Source organism: Monodon monoceros, unplaced genomic scaffold (assembly GCF_005190385.1).
Source record: "Monodon monoceros isolate NGI ecotype Baffin Bay Population unplaced genomic scaffold, NGI_Narwhal_1 Super_Scaffold_3, whole genome shotgun sequence".
NCBI classification, from domain to species: domain Eukaryota; kingdom Metazoa; phylum Chordata; class Mammalia; order Artiodactyla; family Monodontidae; genus Monodon; species Monodon monoceros.
In genome coordinates this window covers 54,914,588-54,933,783 of record NW_021703780.1, presented here as the reverse complement: position 1 = coordinate 54,933,783, position 19,196 = coordinate 54,914,588, and the positions used below count along the sequence as shown (strand labels likewise).

The window sequence follows — 19,196 nt, the reverse complement described above, 5'->3', positions numbered from 1 at the left end:
TATGGTGCCTATCGGTTCAACAAAACCATGACCACTGTGGGGTCTGTACTGGGGTGCATTCCCAAAGAGGAAACCTCGTCACCTTGTGCCTCAAGGTGTAATGCCAGATGGCAGAACCTACTGTGACACAATGTGGGACTTTAAAAAATGGTCACGATAGAGAACACACATTGGATAAATAAACCCAAAGGGTTTCGCCTCCATTATTTCAGAGTCTGTCAGTAAGTATGGGACAATGTGTTTTATTAGGTAAATATGGCTTTGGTATTAACAGACCCATTTCATTGCTTTTCTGTCCCACAGAACCCTGTTTCAGAGGTCAGCCCCTCCATAACACTTTTTTATGTAACACTATCTTTTAGTTGCTTTGTGGATTCAGGGGAACGTGGTGTTTTTAAAGTGAGAGAAAAGGAGCTTCTGTCCCTAAAATGACCAGATGAGACTGCTGAGCAGTGGGAAAGCGGATGACCCAGCCTCTGCCCTGGCTCCACACACCAGCCTCCTAGAAGCTGGGCTCTTGCACCAAAAAAAAATCAGCCTAATGCCTCCTGGCATTTAAGTATGTGAAGCTGGGGCCATGCGGATGGCTCTGGCTTTTAATAACATCAAAGGGATCAGCCACTGGGGGAGGTACGAAGGAGGAAAGTGACCTGGATTGGCATTTTGTAGCTGCCACAGGGTATATTTTTGATGCATTTAATGGTTTTCCTGGGCCTCTGCCATCTCAGGGACCTTGCCAGGCCAAGCTGGCAGATTCCTGGTCAGCAAGGGCAGGTTTGCCCCAGCTTGTTTATTTCAGCAAACAGCTGATTTCCAAGGCAAGGCTAGATCACCAGGAGGTACCTGCGACCTGGATGATCCCAGGAGATATTTTTGGGAACAGAAGAAAGCACACGGGAAAGTACTTCAACAGAGAAAACATGGGAACCTATACAAGATTTACGTACCTGCTCTGATGGTGACGTGCAGGAAATGGGGTAGACTCGTAGAATGTCTAACCTTTTGGGCAAGCCTAGGGACCAGCTACATCAAGACCCTCATTTTTCAGATGAGGGACTGATGGCCCAAGAGGGAACAAGACTTGCTGCAGGCCAGAGAGCGGAATCTGGAACTCTGCTCATCTCCAGTGTTGGGCTACTCCTACCATACTGGTTCTTGGTGCATTTTTTATAATATCAGACAAAAAACTCACATTCTTGGAATGCACAGACAGCAGAATCAAATGAGTATAGAGATTTGGAGCTGAACTTTGGCTAATTTACTTTCTCCTAATCACAATTTCCCTGAGCAACAGCCAAACAATAAGAATATGTACACCATAAATGAAGTGAGTTTCCAAGTTTCATTTCGCAGGATCAGGACTGGAGATGGGTGTTGCTGGAAGATGAGCCAGAAGACCTTGGTGGGGTAACCAACGTGGTGGCAGCAGCTGCTGAGCGGGGTCCCCGCTACAGCCCCCCACCTGGCCGTCCTCCCAGGTGAGAGAGCTACAGCTGCCCTCCCCTGGGTGGGCATGAAGGGTGACCAAGGAGAGAACAGAGGGTTTGAACCATCTCGTCAGCAATGAATGGCTGAGCCCAGAGAAAGCCTGGGTGGAAATGAACACAGGAAGACAGAGCAGATAGCATCAGGGCCCCACCTACATCCTCTTGGCTTTTACCATTTCCCTGCTGTCCAGCCCAACTTCCAACTGCCGGCACCTGCATTCCCTTTCCCGAGGGCTTTGGTGGGCATGGCACGCACCCGTGGGCATGGCAGGCCAGGAGCACCAAGGACTAAAGCCCCTGGGGCAGCGCTCAGGAAAGCATGACCCCAGCTCCCTGGTCCTTTGGGTGGGGTAACCGTGAGGTGTCTTCCACACTGGCTCCCAGACTTCCCTAGCAGGATTCTGCTCCCGCCGCCCTGTTACAGTGGTAACTTGTTTAATAACACACCCTCTATCCAGCTGCTGTGATGGTTTCTAGTCAACTTGACTAAGCCACGGTATCCAGATATTTGGTCAAACACCCATCAGGATGTTACAATGAAGGTATTTTTTAGATGGGATTGACATTTAAATCAGTAGACTTTGAATAAAGCAGATTACCCTCCAGAATGCAGGTGGGCCTCGCCCAATCAGTTGAGTGCCTTAAAATGTAAAGACCAAGGTCCCCCCAGAAAAGAAGTGCTGCTTCCAGACTGCCTCTGAGCTATAATATCCATATACACACACCCTCTTGGTTCTGTTTCTCTGGTGAACCCTAATACAGCTGCCTTCCCTTCCTATCTCATGGTCCTGCTTTCCTACTGATGTTTCCTGGGATCCCCTCCTGAATCAACAATGTGCACTCAAATCCTTGATACAGGCTCTGCTTCTGCAAGAATCTGCATTAAAATGGGGCAAGTCCAGAAAACAGAATGAATTCGACCCTCCATATGTGCCAAGAACTGTGCAGATACTTTACAAACAAACATCAAGCTTAGTTCTCCAAAACCCCATCTCACTGCAGAATTGTTGGCCCAACAGATTCTTCTTGCAACTCAAGGGAGGGGAGAAACAGCTGAGTTACTAACGCCAAGCTGAGGACCACAACCGCTGCTCTGCTATGGGCAGAGTGTACACATGCCAACACGCTCACCTACCAGGTATTTCTAAAACAAGAAAGCATACAATCAGACAGACCAAATTACCCAATTCACCAAGTGCAATCATTTTGGAAACATTTCCCCTTTTGAACTGCCTACTCAGTGCTTCTCCTTGATTTAAAATTTATTTTGGCATTTTAAATTACACAAAAAGAAGTCAGCACCTTAGCAAAATCTCTCTTCTAGAACAAAACCAGAGACCCATGATGGGAAACCCAGCCTGAGAGAGGAGGTAGCTGCCAGAGTGGCAAGAAGTGTGGACCACCCTAAATCCCTGAGCTCACTGCTAACAGTTTTGATCAGCCCCCACCCCAAGTGTGTCTAAAAGGGAGCCCCGCCTAAGAAGCAGACGAGATGCCGGAGAAGCAGCCTGACAGCCCCTTGGCTCGGCGGCCCACCCCGTGGGAGCAACAGGCTGGTGGAGTTGCTAGCGGCCGCCCCCAGCCCAGTCAGCCGGGGCCGGGGAGGTGCTGGTTCTGATTAGGGCCTGCTCCAACAGCGCACTTCACATCCTCAGCTCTCCTTCTGGCAGCTTGTGTCCCTGCCATGTCGAATGATGTCATCTTGATGGAAAAGCTGATCAGCCCAGAGTCATGCTTCCAGCCTCCTCCTTTCCCTGCCCCCCAGCTGGTTCCCCAGGGCCCCCCACACCGGCCCGGGCCAGCATCGAGCCAGCTGTCTTGCATCAGCACGGCTCTGGTCGCTCCCAGAGAGTTTTGATTCATTCCCATTCTCCATCAGAACATGATTTCAGCTGTGAAATTCTACTAATAAATCCTCCTTCGACTTACTCTGAGCTTCCCTCGGAGTTTTCCAGGAGAGGGGAAAAAAGGCTATTTCCACTTACCTAACTTTTCTCGCCCTCCCCCAAAGGAATGAGGTGGTAATTAGAATAGGATCCCCTCCCTCCTCATAGAACATGGATTTGCCTCATTATCCCGTCTCCATGCTTCTCGAGAGACCAGAAGGAGCTCAGGGAATGTTCTCTGTGTGCAAATGCTCTCTTGAGTAGAAACACACCCCTACGACCAGAGGAAGGGTCTGGGGAAAGCTTGCTGGTGTCAGACTTATTTCTGCCACTGGCTTGCATGACCTTGGTGCCATTTATCAGGACCTGGGCTCTACTGCTTGTCCAGGGGTAGGGCAGGCCCCCTGCTCACTAACAGCTTCGCCAGGCTATACGAGAGCCACAGCAACGTGAGGGAGCTGGGTCAGAGCACAGAACACAACCACTTAGGGCTCAGCCCTGCCTGGTTTCTATTTAGTGCTCCGGGGAGAGTCCAGGATTGCCAGCTTGAGTCTCAGCCTCCAAGGGCTGACAAGTGCATTTAGGTTTCAGCCTGGCCGGCAAGTAGGTACAGGCCCAGCCCGCGGGTAAGGGGCAGAGGCCTCTCAGGCATGGCCTTCACCTGCCTTGCTTATGGCAGCCAGGAGGCTCCCAGGAGCCACACGCTGCTCCCCAGGCCAAGAATGAAGGTTAATAAGACTTGAGATGAGCCGAACTCTTGTTTTAAATGGCTTGATGAAATCCGTTATAAATGTGTTCTGGGGGTTGAGTTGGGCACGGTGTCTGCACCCCAGGACGGAGCACAGGGCTGACCACACACACTCCATGGGGGCAAGGACCTTGACTGGCCTATTCCATGCTCTGTGCCCAACGCTGGGCACAGAGTCTGGCACCTTTCAGAACCTAATAACTATCTGTTGATTGAATGAGCCAACAGGAGTTTCAGTGACTCCCTGTGACGGATTTAAGAAGCTGCTGCTCGGGCTTCCCTGGTGGCACAGTGGTTGACAGTCCACCTGCCGATGCAGGGGACATGGGTTCGTGCCCTGGTCCGGGAAGATCCCACATGCCACGGAGCGGCTAGGCCCGTGAGCCATGGCCGCTAAGCCTGCGCATCCGGAGCCTGTGCTCCGCAACGGGAGAGGCCACAACAGTGAGAGGCCCGCGTACCGCAAAAAAAAAAAAAAAGCTGCTCTGCTCGGCTGGGACTCTGCAAACCTCACTTCTGCCTTGCCAGTAGCTCTCTGGGAGGCCCTGCAGACATGGAGAGCTTGAGGGAGGCTGCAAGGCTGGAAGAGGGGAAGGGGCTTCCCATGAGCTTAACCCAGCAACAGTTTTCCATGGTGGCCGCCTCCAACAGCAGTTAATTCTCGTTTCATGTTTCCCCCACACCTCAGAACCAGCCTCACTGCACCCCTCTGAGGTACCAGCAGCACCAGCCACTGTCCCCTCCTCTGAGGTTTAGATGCCAGGTCCGCAAGGTCGCTTCTCCAAGCTTCTAGGTTCTGATGACCCCAAGGAAGTGGTCCACCACGTGTATAACCTTTTCCCTTTGTTCCCCTTGACCAGAGCTTCTCAAACCTAAGCCAGCTGCAAGCTTGTTAAAACACATTTTGCGGGCTTCCCTGGTGGTGCAGTGGTTAAGAATCCGCCTGCTAATGCAGGGGACACGGGTTCGAACCCTGGTCCGGGAAGATCCCTCACGCCACAGAGCAACAAAGCCCGTGAGCCACAACTACTGAGCCTGCGCTCTAGAGCCCGTGAGCCACAACTGCTGAAGCTTGCGTGCCTAGAGCCTATGCTCCACAACAAGAGAATCCACTGCAATGAGAAGCCTGTGCACCACAACAAAGAGTAGCCCCGGCTGGCCACAACTAGAGAAAGCCCACATGCAGCAACAAAGACCAAACTCAGCCAGTAAATAAATAAATAAATTTATATATATTAAAAAAATTCCTTTAAAACACGTTTTGCTGGGCCCCACCCTCAGAGTTTCCAAATCAGGCAGAATTCACATGTCTAACAAGATTCCATGTACTGCTGTGGCAGCCGGTCTGGAAACCACCTTTGAGATCCCTGGTGCAGACCTAGAAGTGGTGGCTGCTTCCTGCAGTTACTTCCGGGTCCTCCATGACCTGCTTAACTGATTCCAAACGTTAAACGCTCTCTGTTCAAATAACTGGCGTGGTTTCCATCTTCCTGAATGGACCCTGCCAAGCTGTCACTGGCGCCAAGGCAGAGTCACCCCTGTAAAGAACCTCTGTAGTTCCCACAGCATTGCCAGAAGCCACAGCAGCCCCTCTAGTGGCTTGGGTCATCAGCTGGCCCTGAATGTTCTGTGACCAAGTGAGGGTTTTGGTTTTTCCATTACCAACACAGAAAATGAAGAGGCAAAAGGAGTCCCTTCTCTGTGTGTATGCTTCAGCCCCATCAGGTCCCAAGGGAGAGAAAAAACCAAAGAGATGACTATAATGTCAACCGCTTACGGCCCCCCAAGACATCCCCAGGGTGGTCCCGCAGCTGAAGATGCCAGCAGATATATGCCACTTCGGACAACTGTTCTGAAGTACCTAGCACACAACCGGCGCCTCTTTATTGCACTGCCCAGGCTGTCTTGCCCAAATGCAGCCGTTCTGCTGACAGACTCAGCTCCGGATATGCAGACACTGAGAGGTGCCTAGAAGATGCCCACTTGCCAAGCACGCCATGCCAAAACCACCACTAACATGCTCTTGTGCAGCTGCCAGCAGTGAGAGCAAGGAAGGCTCATAACTGGAGTTCCAGCCCTGGGCTCCCAACACAGAGGCCTGAGCGATGACACTGAGCTGGCCAGCACTGGCTGCTGGGCCTGGAGAAGAGAGGAGGATGTCTGTGTGCTGAAGGTGCTCCCATCCTTCCTGGATATGGAAACAGGGGACCTGATCTTCCCGGTGGTACAGAACCAAGGGTCTGCTTCTATGCTGCACTCTGCCCACATCTGGATCCACCTGGCTACTTTGCCTCCACCTGATTCCTCATCACACCATCATGACTTCCCATCATTCCCTCCTCAAACTCTCTGTATTCCCCTGCCAGCTTATTTTGCGGCAGATTTCTACATTTCTCCCTTTACTGCAAAGACTGAGATATAGCTCATTTCCCTGAATGGCAGGGGAAGGGACAGAAAATGCCAGGGATAGAAAATTTCCTGCTTTGCCCTACGAATACCCAAAGTCTCCAGTTATCATCTTCTTCATGCCTGAATCTTAAATAAATGTGGGCAAACATCCCCTTAGACTGTCAAGGGATGTCTAATTTCATCAATGAACCCATGTGGCAGATGGAGGGTAAGGAAGTAACCTGCACTGGGGCAGGTGCTCCTGCTCAACGTTCCACATCCTAAGGTGGACATTAGCCAGGTTGCTGCCCATGAAGGCAACACTGGATGTCATCCGACAGCCTGTCTCTTCCATCATACCCCAGCACTGAAGGGCCATTGCTAGCCTGGACCTTAATTATAATTCTGCCTGGAGGTCAATGAAAGGGGTCCCAATGACTGGGGTCAAGGAAAGGGTCCCCGATGACCAGGGTCAATGAACGGGGCCCTGGTGGCTGGGGTCAATGACTGGGGTTCCAGAAGGATCCACTTGTGGGGGGCAGCATGAGGAGAAACCCACATCTCTTCCTGGCTCAGCCCCTGAACCTGCAAATCAGAGTTTGCTCTCCCAGTGATCTCATATGCTCTGAAGTCACTCTTGCTCAAAATTTGCATCTTGGCTTCTTCTCCTCTATTCCTGCTCTACCCAACTTACCTCCATTTTCACCACCACAGTGATGTAGTTAATGAGTCTGAAAACTGTGTATGCAGCTTCAGGATCAAAACAGAAACTCCTTCTAATTCCCATTAAAAACTCCGTGAGGACACGGCTGGCCCGTGCAGGCGAATGGTAAATATTTGTCAAATGAACACACACATGAACTATTAATTGCTTGCTGTTCTTAGAGTTGTAGAGTAGTTCTGCTTATTTTTAAACACAACAGAAGTAATCTTCAACTCAACAATTCTTTTAAAATGTTTCTTAATGGAGTTCAACTACATCACAAGTTGGTATTGATAAAGGACACACCATCTAATTAGGCAGAGGATATATGAGTCCCAAGACCATCAGAACATTTTTTTCCTAGAGACTGTGGTGCCTTAAACAATTAGGGAGGTGGTGGGAAATCATTTTTGGAAAGCAATAGTATCATCAGACCAGAATTCAACTCTTGGCTTCACCGAGACCTGTATGATCCAGACCAAATATCTTTTTCTCACTGGGTTGCACACAAAAAGTTTGTTAGTCCTCTCTCACTAACCAAGTTCACAGTAAATTTATCTTCAGTTTTGAAATTTCTTTTTCAAAAATCCATATAAAAAACACAAGGCTTCATTGTTGAGCTTATTCAATCCACCTGAAGATCAAGAGAAATGCCAATGAAACAGCCTAGAAGGATTAGCATATTGTTAAATAAGGTAGAGCATTCAAGGTGCAGCGGAGAAATGGAATAGTGTGTGCACCGTGAGCTCTGCGTGTCCGGGCGCCCACATACATGTGCTCCAAAGCAGAGCTTCTCAAACTTAAATGTGTACCAGCATCTTGTGGGGATCTTGCTAAATGCAGTTTCTGGTTCAGAGGTTCAGATCAGGGCCTCCGATTCTGCATTTCTAACAAGCTCCCAGGAAATGCTGATACTGCTGGTCCAAGGACTACACAGTGAGTAGGGAGGGGAGACACTCATGACACAAAAACTGTCTAAGAAATTCAATGAGTCCAGGTCCTTAATAGTGGTGGTGTTTATTGTTTTGTTTTGTTTTTTTTTCATTTTCCTGGAACTCTACTTTCTATTATTCAATGTCTTTCAAGTTAAAAGACCTCTTAATCTGCACAGCTGCTCCAGATTCATTTCCTTCAGGTGATCACACACTTTGAATTCTAATACACACTGATCCTATCTTGTTCCTGGGCTTGGCCCAGTCTCTGGAGCTGGGCCAGCAAGTCATCCTCTCCCAGTCAGAGAAACGGCAGGGACAGCTGCCACTGGCCAGGGTTCGCCTGCCCCTTCTCCAACATCTGAAGCTAACAAAGCAGCTTCCCAACCTTTTGGAAGCCCGAGCCTTTGTAAAACTCAGCAATCCTAATCCCACCACCCATCCTCGGTCTCTGATTCCACAGTAAAGAACACAAGCCCCTGACATCTGACTGGTGTTGCAAGCTCAAGGGAGAGCCTCCAAAGTCCCACCACTTCTTTTTTCTAACTGCATGGAATGTTCCAGAAGGGCCAGGCTATTCACTGCATTTCCACAAGCCCCACCACCTATCCCACCCGTGGCCCAGTGAGGTTTCAGTCTGGTCCATGGACATTTGCAGAAAGGATGCTTAGAGTCAAATATTATTTGTCTGAGAGCTAGAGGTTGCAATGAATTGGAAAAACAATGGTAAGAAAAGAAGAGGGGGAACCTCAGGGGAAAGGGCATCTAGCCTGTGGGCCTGCTGCCTACAAAACCAGCTGGGATGCACAGCAGGAGGGAACCCCAGAAACATCCCCTGGCTTCCCACGACCCCACATGCCCACTCCAGCTAAGATGGCTATGCTGAGCCCTGACTCGGTGGCTCTTTACCTATTTCTCCCGGAACGTGTTTGCCGTGGAAGCTAAAGCAGGCGGTGACATTCAGGCAGTTCACAGGCTGCTGGCCATCGTGGCACTGGGGCGCCGTGATGTTGATGGAGGTGGGGAGGAAGATGGAGACATCCACCGTGATGACGGGTCTCGCCCTACAGGTCAAGAGGAAGGCGACTTAGTCACGGTGAAGAGCAGCACTCAGAACCAAATGAGAAGTAAACCAACAGGACAAATCCCAGGGCTTCAGCCCAGCCTCTAAATAAAGTGTGAAATAGCCCAAGAGAGAATGGCCAGGGTGCTCTGCAAATCCTTTTCTCCGGTTTCTCAGCTTATTTCCCAATAAATGAATGGTTATCTTCCCAATAATGAAGGCAAGTTAGTTGTTAACAAAACACATCTATCTGCTTGAAGCCGTAAATGAACCACAAGATGTTGAGAGATTATTTAAAATTTCACCAGTTAAGTTCTGATTTCCATTATATTAGGAAGATAGGAATAGATTTAAGAGGCGTCCCTATAGGGGATGCTGTGACTCAAGAAATAGATACATAAGCAGGAATTCCCCAAAGCATTTACTGCCATTACAAGCATGAATTGCAAAGTCCCATCCAGTGGGTCAAACCTACTCTCTTCATTTACTCCCATCAATTCATTAAGTATTTTTCTAAAAGACCTCGATGAATGGAGTCCCCGCTGGTAACACCAAAGCACTTTAGAGCTGAAGAAACCAACCTGCCTGGTGGTGGGACCAAGTGAAACCCAATAAACAACCACACTCCTCTCACCGACAGGGATCACCCCCCAGGGCCTGATGGATGGACTCCATCCATCATTGCTGGCCTTCTGGGGACTCCCCGGGGGCTCCCCAACAGAAGCAGAGAGTGAATCACACCACTCTGCTCTTGTTGCAAACATCTGCTGAGGGACGGTTCACCTAAGCTATGGCTTAACCTTCTCCCCTCCAGGCCTCACAAAAAGACCCTTTTACCTCCAAGGAGCCCCGGCCTTCACGCCATTGGGGTGACATAACAAGATTAAGGGGCATTAGCAGCTTGAGAACAATGACCTCACTTGTGTTCAGTGATCCCACAAAGAGCATCCAGGGGGACAAGACAGATGGGAACCAGGACCAACACCAACTCTGAGAAAAGAAAGCGTTAAGGAAAACCTCAGAGAAAAAAGGAAGCGAGGAGCTGCATGGCCCAGATGGGGTTAGGGGATTTCGCTATTGCCAGCACTGCCTTGAGACATGGGTCAAGAGAGGAACAGCTGTGACAGGTAGAAAGGAACTGCAGGATCCCAGAGCAGATACAGCTGTAGGTCTAACGAAAGTCAGACAACAGCGCTGCCTGGAAGAAATCCAATATCCGGTTTTCCAACTTCCTTCTGGGTTCATCCCTGGAAAATGCTCGAGTGTTCCTTAGCACCCCCGGCACTTGGATGTCTTCCTTCTCTGTGTTTCCGACACTGTGTTCACACCTCACCTCACTTACTAACTAAGGTCACTGTCCATTTCCAAACCCGCTCCACCCGCCCTGTAGGCCCTCCGAGGGGGGTGGGAATCCTGGTGAGTTCATCCTGATATTCCCAGGACAGTAAGTATTCAAAAACGCTTGTTATATGAACTTACTTACAAAACAGAAATAGAATCACAGATGTAGAAAACAAACTTACGGTTACCGGGGGGAAAGGGTGGGAGGGATAAATTGGGAGATTGGGATTGACATATACACACTACTACATATAAAATAGATAACTAATAAGGACCTACTGTATAGTACAGGGAACTCTACTCAATACTCTGTAATGGCCTATATGGGAAAAGAATCTTAAAAAGAGTGGGTATATGTATATGTATAACTGATTCACTTTGCTGTACACCTGAAACTAACACAACACTGTAAATCAACTATACTCCAATAAAAATTAAAACAAACAAAAAACCTTGTTAAATGGGTGAAACCTCCTCTCCAGGCCAAGGGATTGAAAACCACAGGAGGAGCCAAAGTTTCACAAAACAGGGCGTCCACCCTGTGAGAACCCCAGCTGCCCATGTGTCCTGCCACTCACTGCACAGAAGCAGCCCAGGCCCTCCTATCACCCCAGGACCCCCTCGTGGGGAGGACACTTCTTCTCCTGGCAGAGCCTGGCAGAGGAAGGCGAGGTGAGTAGGAAGCAGAAGTGAGTGGTACAGACAATAGGACCTCCATGAGCCATTGTTTAAAAAAAAAACAACAGTCCTTTGAAATGACAGACCAGGACCTTCACAAGCACATCTCCAACATCCATCAGATCAGTTCCCTCAAGCCTTTTTGTTTCAACTCCAAGTATTGTTTTTGGACCAGGAAAAGCCCAGAAATCTTTCATAAGCCTCTCTGATCACTTCCTTTGATCTTCAATGGCATTAACACCAAGCACCTATCACCCTAACACCAGGCCTGCCCTCTCAAGCTAATCCCAGAGAACAAACTTCCCGAGGGCAGAGCCTGGCCAACCCACACCCCTGGGGGGCGGGAGACTGGGTTTCACAGTCTGAGATGAAAGCAAAGGGGCACCCAAAGACAGCACCGCAAATGTGCTTGAGACTTTAAAGAAGCTGGTGGCTGGAACACTTTTTTTTTAATTGAAATATAGTTGATTTACAATGTTGTGTGACTTTCAGGTGTACAGCAAAGGGATTCAGTTACACATATACATATATCTATTCTTTTTCAGATTATTTTCCCTTATAGATTATTATATGATATTGAGTATAGTTCCCTGTGCTATACAGTAGGACCTTGTTGTTTATCTATTTTCTATATAGTAGTGTGTATATGTTAATCCCAAACTCCTAATTTATCCCTCCCCCCACCTTTCCCCTTTGGTAACTAGAAATTTGTTTTCTATGTCTGTGATTCTATTTCTGTTTTGTAAATAAGTCCATTTGTATCATTTTTTTAGATTCCACCTATAAGTGAGGTTGGTATTTGTCTTTCTCTGCCTGGCTTACTTCACTAAGTATGATCATCTCTAGGTTTATCCGTGTTGCTGCAAACGGCATTTCATTCTTTCTTATAGCTGAGTAATATTCCATTGTGTGTGTGTATATATATATATATATATACACACACCACATCTTCTTTTTCCATGGAATACTTCTTTCTGATGCTTCTCGGATAGTTCAAATTCTGATATTTGATTTGATCCTGATATTTAACTTCCAGGTAAATAATAAAACCAGTCAGAATACTTTCTGACGTGGTGTTGCTCCAGTGACCCTGGCCTTCTGTGGGGTCATGTTGCTTGCAGGGCAGAGACGGGGTCGGGGGGGGACACATAATGAGCCTGCACCCTGGTGAAGGTGTTAGACCACTAACTGGGATATCCCCAAAGCCATCCATTACTCCAGGGAGCTACTTCATGTCTCAACAGGTCAATGCACAGAGCAGAATGAATGAGGGAATGGGATATGGTGAGCTTGGCACCCCTAGAGTAGCTGTCACGGCCTTCCGCGGACCTCCCCATCCAAGCCGGTGCTCCTGGTCCTGCTCCTAAAGCCTCCCCTCCCCGGGAGTGCTTCCAGGCGTTCTCTTCCATGGACTCTACATCTGGCCCCGTTAGAGTTCACCTCATCCGATTCAACCCTCCATCCCAGGCTGGGGTCTGTGGTCTCCCATCCACGTGTCACTGCCTCGCTTTATGTTTTCGCTTTATGTTTACACCCCTGGGGACGGCTGTCCCTCACATCAGAGGACAAAAGGAGACAAGCCCCTCTGGGTTAGAGCTCACAGCTACAAGCTTATAAAATACAAGAATGATGAAAATGCAGAACCTATGAGATGTGCCTTTTGTGCCAGAAGCTCCCAGTTTGGAGAGGGCCTGGTTTCCACTAAGAGAAGTGGGGGAACACGTTTTATTCAAGGGGAATCTTGAGAAGCCAGGGCACACTGCTCAGAAGAGTGAGGGAGGGAAAATGACTTCGTGAGGCCACCAGCCAGAGCCCTGGCTTCACAAGTCCAACTGCAACCATCTGGAGCTATGAAAGCTCTTCCACCTGAAAAACTACCAACCCAGAAGAAGGGTGATAAAGTAGAAATCCAGTCCCGTGGGGAGAAATTAAAGGACCCATCTTACTGAAGTCACCATCCGAGGGACACAGCCGCCACCTTCAAATACTGAAGGGCTGTTATATGGAAGATAGGCGACCAAGAAGCAGACTTTGAGGCAGGCAAATTAAACCCAACTGATGTCAAAACTGCTAACATTTACTGGGCACTTAAACCAGGCACTGTTCTAGCTCACTGAGCTCTCATAAGAACTTATGATACCCAGTGAGGTAAGTACTTTTATTGCCTTTTTAACAGATGACAATCCTGAAGCAGAGGTTACCAGACTTGCCCAGGAAACTCACCTTGTAAGGGCAGAGTTAGGGTTTGAGCCCAGACCACCTTGCCCCAGAGTTTACACCCTTAACCTTAAGGCTATTCTGCCTCTTTAACAATTTAACATTTGTCAGGCGGTGGGGGGGGAGGGGAATGTCATATTAAATTTATTCATTTCATTTCCAACATGATTGGCCATGTTAAGCCAACTCTTAGGAAAGAAAGAACTTGAAAGCCAAAGGCCCTTGAGGCTATGTGTCTTGATGAGAAAATATGATCCAAGTCTCTGTCTAGAGCATCCCTAGGGTGTTGTTCATCATCTTTTGTAAATCCTTAGAATATTTATTATCTATACTGTTCATACAGCACCTATCACATATTTCATTATATAGCTGAGGTTTTATGATGTATTTATGGCTTGCTTTAACTAATCCCCTTGGTGTAGAATGGACAATGCCTGAAATATTATGTTTCCCCACAATTCTCTGCCCATTGTGGTGCTCAATAAATGAGTAGTGGTTGATATTAGAAGTATTATAATTCCTGGAGTAGCAGAGTCATTTCTGACTCAGGAATTTTATGATCATTATCTTGAAAAAGTAAGTTACACATGGATTTTCTGACTGCTGCCAATATGACAAACCTTGAAATTAGCATTTGTCAGTTAAGTGTGTGCAAAGTAACTAGCTTGAACAATCTAACATTTTAACTAACTAGCTTGAACAATTTAACATTTTTCATTACCTGTGGGTGAACTGGTCCCCTCAGAAGTTACTAATCCCCACCCTGGGCACAGAGGAGGCTGTGTGGTACTATGGTGGAGACTCAGAGGAAGGCCCTGCTGAACGAGAGGAATCTAGGGTGTGGAAATCCATGGCCTCTGGGATCCCTTCCAGCTCTAAGATCCTACTAGCCTATTTTAGAAAGTTCTGAAATCAGGTTGTTAACAAAACCTATGAGTTGGCTCCCACTCCAAAGTGTAATGTTGCCTTCTCTGAGTCACAGAGACAGAAATACTTGGAGAGGGTTCATGGGTAGGCCAGCAGCCCGCTGGCCTTTGCAGGAGAGATCCAGACTGCATGGGCTTCACAGCGAGGACTGGGCCTGAGCTCATGTCCCTCACCCTCTGCTGCCACCGAAGAATGAGGGGGCAGGAGGCTCCCAGGCCCTGGGGGGCTGGGGACTACAAGGTGGGAGAGCCAGGATGAAGGGTGCAGGGATGAAGAGATGGGATAGAGCAGTGCCATGGCGCCCACAGGAAATGACACCATGGAGCTTCTAGCATCCTAGAGGATGCTATCCTCTCACACACGTAAACCACTCAAGGCCCACCGGCTGGAAACCCTGGGATAGAGGATAACAAGAATGAAAAAACAAAGGCAGCATTCGCACTTACCAAGCACCTCTGCCTGCAAGGAACAGGGCAGAGTGACTGCTGACTAATGATGAATAACTCCCCTGGGCCCCCCTTCCCCACCAAATTCCATCCCTCACCCACGAAGAGCCAAGAGGAAAGAGAGAAGCATCTCACCTTAGGAGAACCACGCTGTCCGACATGAAAGCTCCAATAGTTACATCTGAAAACCACAAGTTTACAGATTCAGAAACTTGCTGAAGCCCATTTCACCCACCCGCTGTCAAGGGGCTCCACGGCAATGGAGGCCAGCCTCAAGGTCAGGGGGCCCCCCTGGGCTCTGAAATGACTTTGTAGGAGTTAGAGCCACACTGCCCCATATAGCAGTCAATCACCAGATGTTGCTGCTGAGACCCCAAAACGTGCTGGTCTGCACTGAGATGTGCTGTATGTGTAAGACACGAAACAATTTTAAAGACCTGGTACCAAAAAACATTAACGATCTCATTAATAATTTTTATACTGATTGTATGTTGAGATGATAATGTGTTGGATACATTGGGCTAAATTAACATTATGAAAATTAATTTCACCTGTTTCTTTTTATCTTTTTAGTGGTTACTAGAATATTTTAAATTATGTAAGTGGCTCACATTATATTTATTTTGGACATCAGGGAATCAGAGAGGGGGACACTTGGAATTAAATGACTCTTGGGAAAAGCTCTAAGTTCTGTAGAACATGTGAATCATCTCCGTTCCACCCCTCACTCTATGTGACCCCGGAGTCTCTCTGTGTCCTTGTCTGCAAAATGGAGATAATTATCCCCACTGTCTTCTTCAAAGGTTGACAATATTTCATAATATTTAAATCAGAATATATTTATTACACACTTGTTCGATATATTTATTAAATATGTTAAATCAGATATTAAAATCAGAAAACTCATGAAAATACTTGGCAAACTATAAATCAAGACAAGTGTTAGCTGGTAATGTTTATTCCTAAAAAATTTAATTTAGGAAGTATGCATTCATCCAACAGCTCTCTGCCTTTCCTCCCCTCAAATATAAACCTCTCAGCCCTGCGGTTCCCATGACTACTTCACAGAACCAAGCATCTGAATCCTTACATCTACACGACGTCCTCATTAAGGAAAAACAAAGAGCATATCTGTGGATTGCAGGGCTGCTAAAATTTCTGCACTTGGGTATGCTTGTTAATTTTGCTATTTTCTAATAGCCTTTTTAAATTGCCTGGATATTTGAAAATAAAAGAACCCGACGCACTTGCCATTTCTTTTAGGAAAAATGCAAGGTAAGAAATCCGTCGTGAAGTGTGACCATACCTGCTCACCGTGCAACTACAGAGAAGCAGCCTGGGTCCCTGTCCACAATGATGTGGTCTCTGGTGCCCTTAGTTCTCTGAGGCTCAGTATCCTTGTCTGTAAACTGGGGAGACACCCCCATCTTTAGCTACCTATGGGGTAACTATATGATGTACATTGCACAGGGAAGCATTCTGCACACATTAGAGGGTTAAACCAATGGTAGGTATTATTTAGGGATGGCTACAAATTGCCCAGAACAAGAACTGCTTTCTCAAACCTAAAAAGACTCGTACAAGATTGCATTCATTTTCATAGATCCTTCTGAGGCATTTTAAATGGAAAGAAACACTTTCTCAAGATAGCAAGATGACCTAGAGTTTCAGGGACATTTCTTCTGAATTCCATGATGATTTGGGGTTTTTCCAAATTCTTCTCTTTGTTTCCTCACCTCACCTACTCCATCCCCTTCAGGCAGCAAAGGAACCACTACTCCATTGCCCAGTCAATTTTACCTACACCGGATATCACTTGGGATTGGGGTTTGAAATTGTACATTTTTCTTCAGTCTCAGTCACCACAAGGCATTAACTAACCCTGAAGACAAGACAGCCAGCCTTGAATGGTGAAGGTCTGTTTTGTCCGTCAAGGAGATGACATATGACATGGTTTTCTTCCTGCTCCAAGTGTTTCTTTCAATACTTGTCTCACGGCGAGGGTGGGGGTGGGGGGTTGCTCAGTGCCTTCTTCATTCTCGAGAGGAAGACGCCTCCGAATATGCTCAAATATCAAGGCAAACATGAGGCTTCACTAGTTATCATTTTAAATGTGGGGAGTGCTTTTGGTCTTTAGCAGAAAGACTTGCTGCCACAGAAATTACTGCAAAAATCCACCTTCCTAAAAAAAAAAAAAAAAAAATCCACCTTCCTGGTGCTTAAACCCTTTGGAGTAGAACATTTTAAAACTGAAAAATAAACTTTAACACTACTTTCATCTTAAAAGTCAAACACCAAGCAAAATACCCTATTCTACTGTATGAGTTTTCCTAATCCTAAATACAGGTCACATCTGTGATCACGCTTACCAGACTGGTTATCTTTGCTTATCTCATATGCTTTTAAAGAAAAATAGCTTACCGGGATAGCCATTTCCATCCATATCAATGCCTCCTGATATGGACTGACCAAACATCCGCAGGACTGGACTTATCTTCCGCCCAGAAAGTTTCTGAAACAGATAATAGAGAGATTGAGTCACCAGAAGGAGCACGGTCACAAATAAGAACCAGTGACTGTTTTAGGGCAGCTTCCCTAGGACACCTGGTCTTGAAGTTGTTCAAAGAAAAAAATCATAGTCCGAATTTTATCGGGGTAGGGGGTGGGGGGCTTTAGCAGGCAGTTGAAGACCACACACTCCTTTATTATTACTTGCCTTAGTCAAATGTCACCATTTAAAATTTTTTCTAAGCTCAGTGCTAATGAAAAAGCCACCTAGATGAGTGTGTTAGTGTTTTGATGTGTTGAATGAAGTTCCAAATGGATCAAGGTTAACTTCCGTTTCTAAGGGAGGTTCTCTTTTGTGTTTATACAGGTATAGCTGGCTGAAATTCTAAGAACATATTGTCCTTATATCTCTCTACCCAAACATGTACTAAACATGGAACACTCCTAAGAGGCACACGTCATCTGTTCCCTAGGTGGACAGGAATTAGCACGACAGCTCTCGATCAAGCCAACCAAAAGATCTACAGGCTCCTGAGCATCACAGACAGGATGAAACAGCTCTACCTAGTACATCTAGAACTCCATGGTCCTGAACCTTCTACAAACTGTAGGAAATCCAAAAACTTAGCTGAAGCCACCCTTCTTCCTAAAAGGCAGCCTTCAACCGACCATTCAGCACTGACAGCTCCTCTGCCACAGGGCACACGAACATCTGTACTTATCTCTCCTTCATCATTAAGTTCAACAGATGCTAACACAACACATGCTGTGTTGGTCCAAGAATACTCATTGTACAACCAGCCTTTGTCACACATCCATGCTTGTGTGGCACAGTTCCTCACAAAGATATCAAACTTCCTGAATCAGAAAAGTGCCATGTTCTGGGATCTGACCTGTTCTTTCTTCCCTTTCTCTAAACAGTCTCCCTGGGGAGGCTTCCCTCCCAAGGCCCTCGATGTAGATGGTAAGCGAAATGCTTTGTTTTCATGCCACACAGCAACCTCCATGTCAGAACCAGGTTTACACATAGTCGTGGCTCACTTGGGACTTTCTTGCCTTATCCTTTTCCTCACCGAGTCATCCTGCAAAGAAGTCACGAGTATGGGGAGGAGGTGTTCCTACAGGGTTTACAGATGGAGACAGCAGGGACTCCCCCACCCTGCAGCGGCCAATAACTGCTAATAACCCTCTGCCTGCCACCTCAGTGAAACCATCCAACAGGAAATGTGCAAGCATCAAAGCACAAATCAGAACACTGTAGGGAAACACTGAAGAAGTGTTTCTTGATAACAGGCAGAGCCCCACATCCCCAATGGCTCTGTCTAAGGAAACACGGATGTGCATCTGCACGTTTCTTAAAAGTCACATCTTGAAGCAGACCATCTCGGCTCTGAGGTCCAATGACGCGAGCAGCAGCTTGCCCTGGGTTTGCATTTCTAAGGTATGCTGTGGCTGAGACAAGCAGGGAAGAGTGAAGGGGTGGTCCTTTTGGGGGTGGCGATGCAGGCTTAAGTTATCCCACAGACATCTGCAGGCCATTAGGCCATAAAGCCAGGAAGATAAGTCTGCTCGATGCTAATAACTCTAAATGAAAACCAGGAGCCTTGGGAAACCTCCACTTCACCAGGTTTACATGCGGTGTCCTGATGGCAGGAGAAAGATCACAGGGGCCGCCGTGACATGCCTGGAGGGCTCTCAAATTGAGAAAGGCGCACGAGGATCTTAAAATCAACACTTTTCATGGTAAACTCGAGAAAGAGGAATGAGTTAGAGTTATATGGAAGAACTTTAGACCCTGATCTCACAATGCATCCAGCAGAAATAACACCAATCTGGGCCAAAGAAAAGCGATTCCCTTGCCCAGGCTTGTTT

At 47.2% G+C, this 19,196-nt stretch overlaps 1 protein-coding gene across 1 annotated transcript in view; it reads right to left on the bottom strand.

Annotated features, from left to right (window-relative positions):
• Nucleotides 1–19,196, bottom strand: part of ITGA9 (integrin subunit alpha 9) — a 348,367-nt gene that overhangs the window by 262,536 nt on the left and 66,635 nt on the right. The window contains exons 12-14 of the mRNA XM_029244105.1: nt 17,238–17,328; nt 14,952–14,997; nt 9,054–9,208 (exon numbers count right to left, since the gene is read on the bottom strand). Coding sequence (XP_029099938.1) covers nt 9,054–9,208; nt 14,952–14,997; nt 17,238–17,328 — 292 coding nt within the window. The remainder of the gene's footprint in view (nt 1–9,053; nt 9,209–14,951; nt 14,998–17,237; nt 17,329–19,196) is intronic.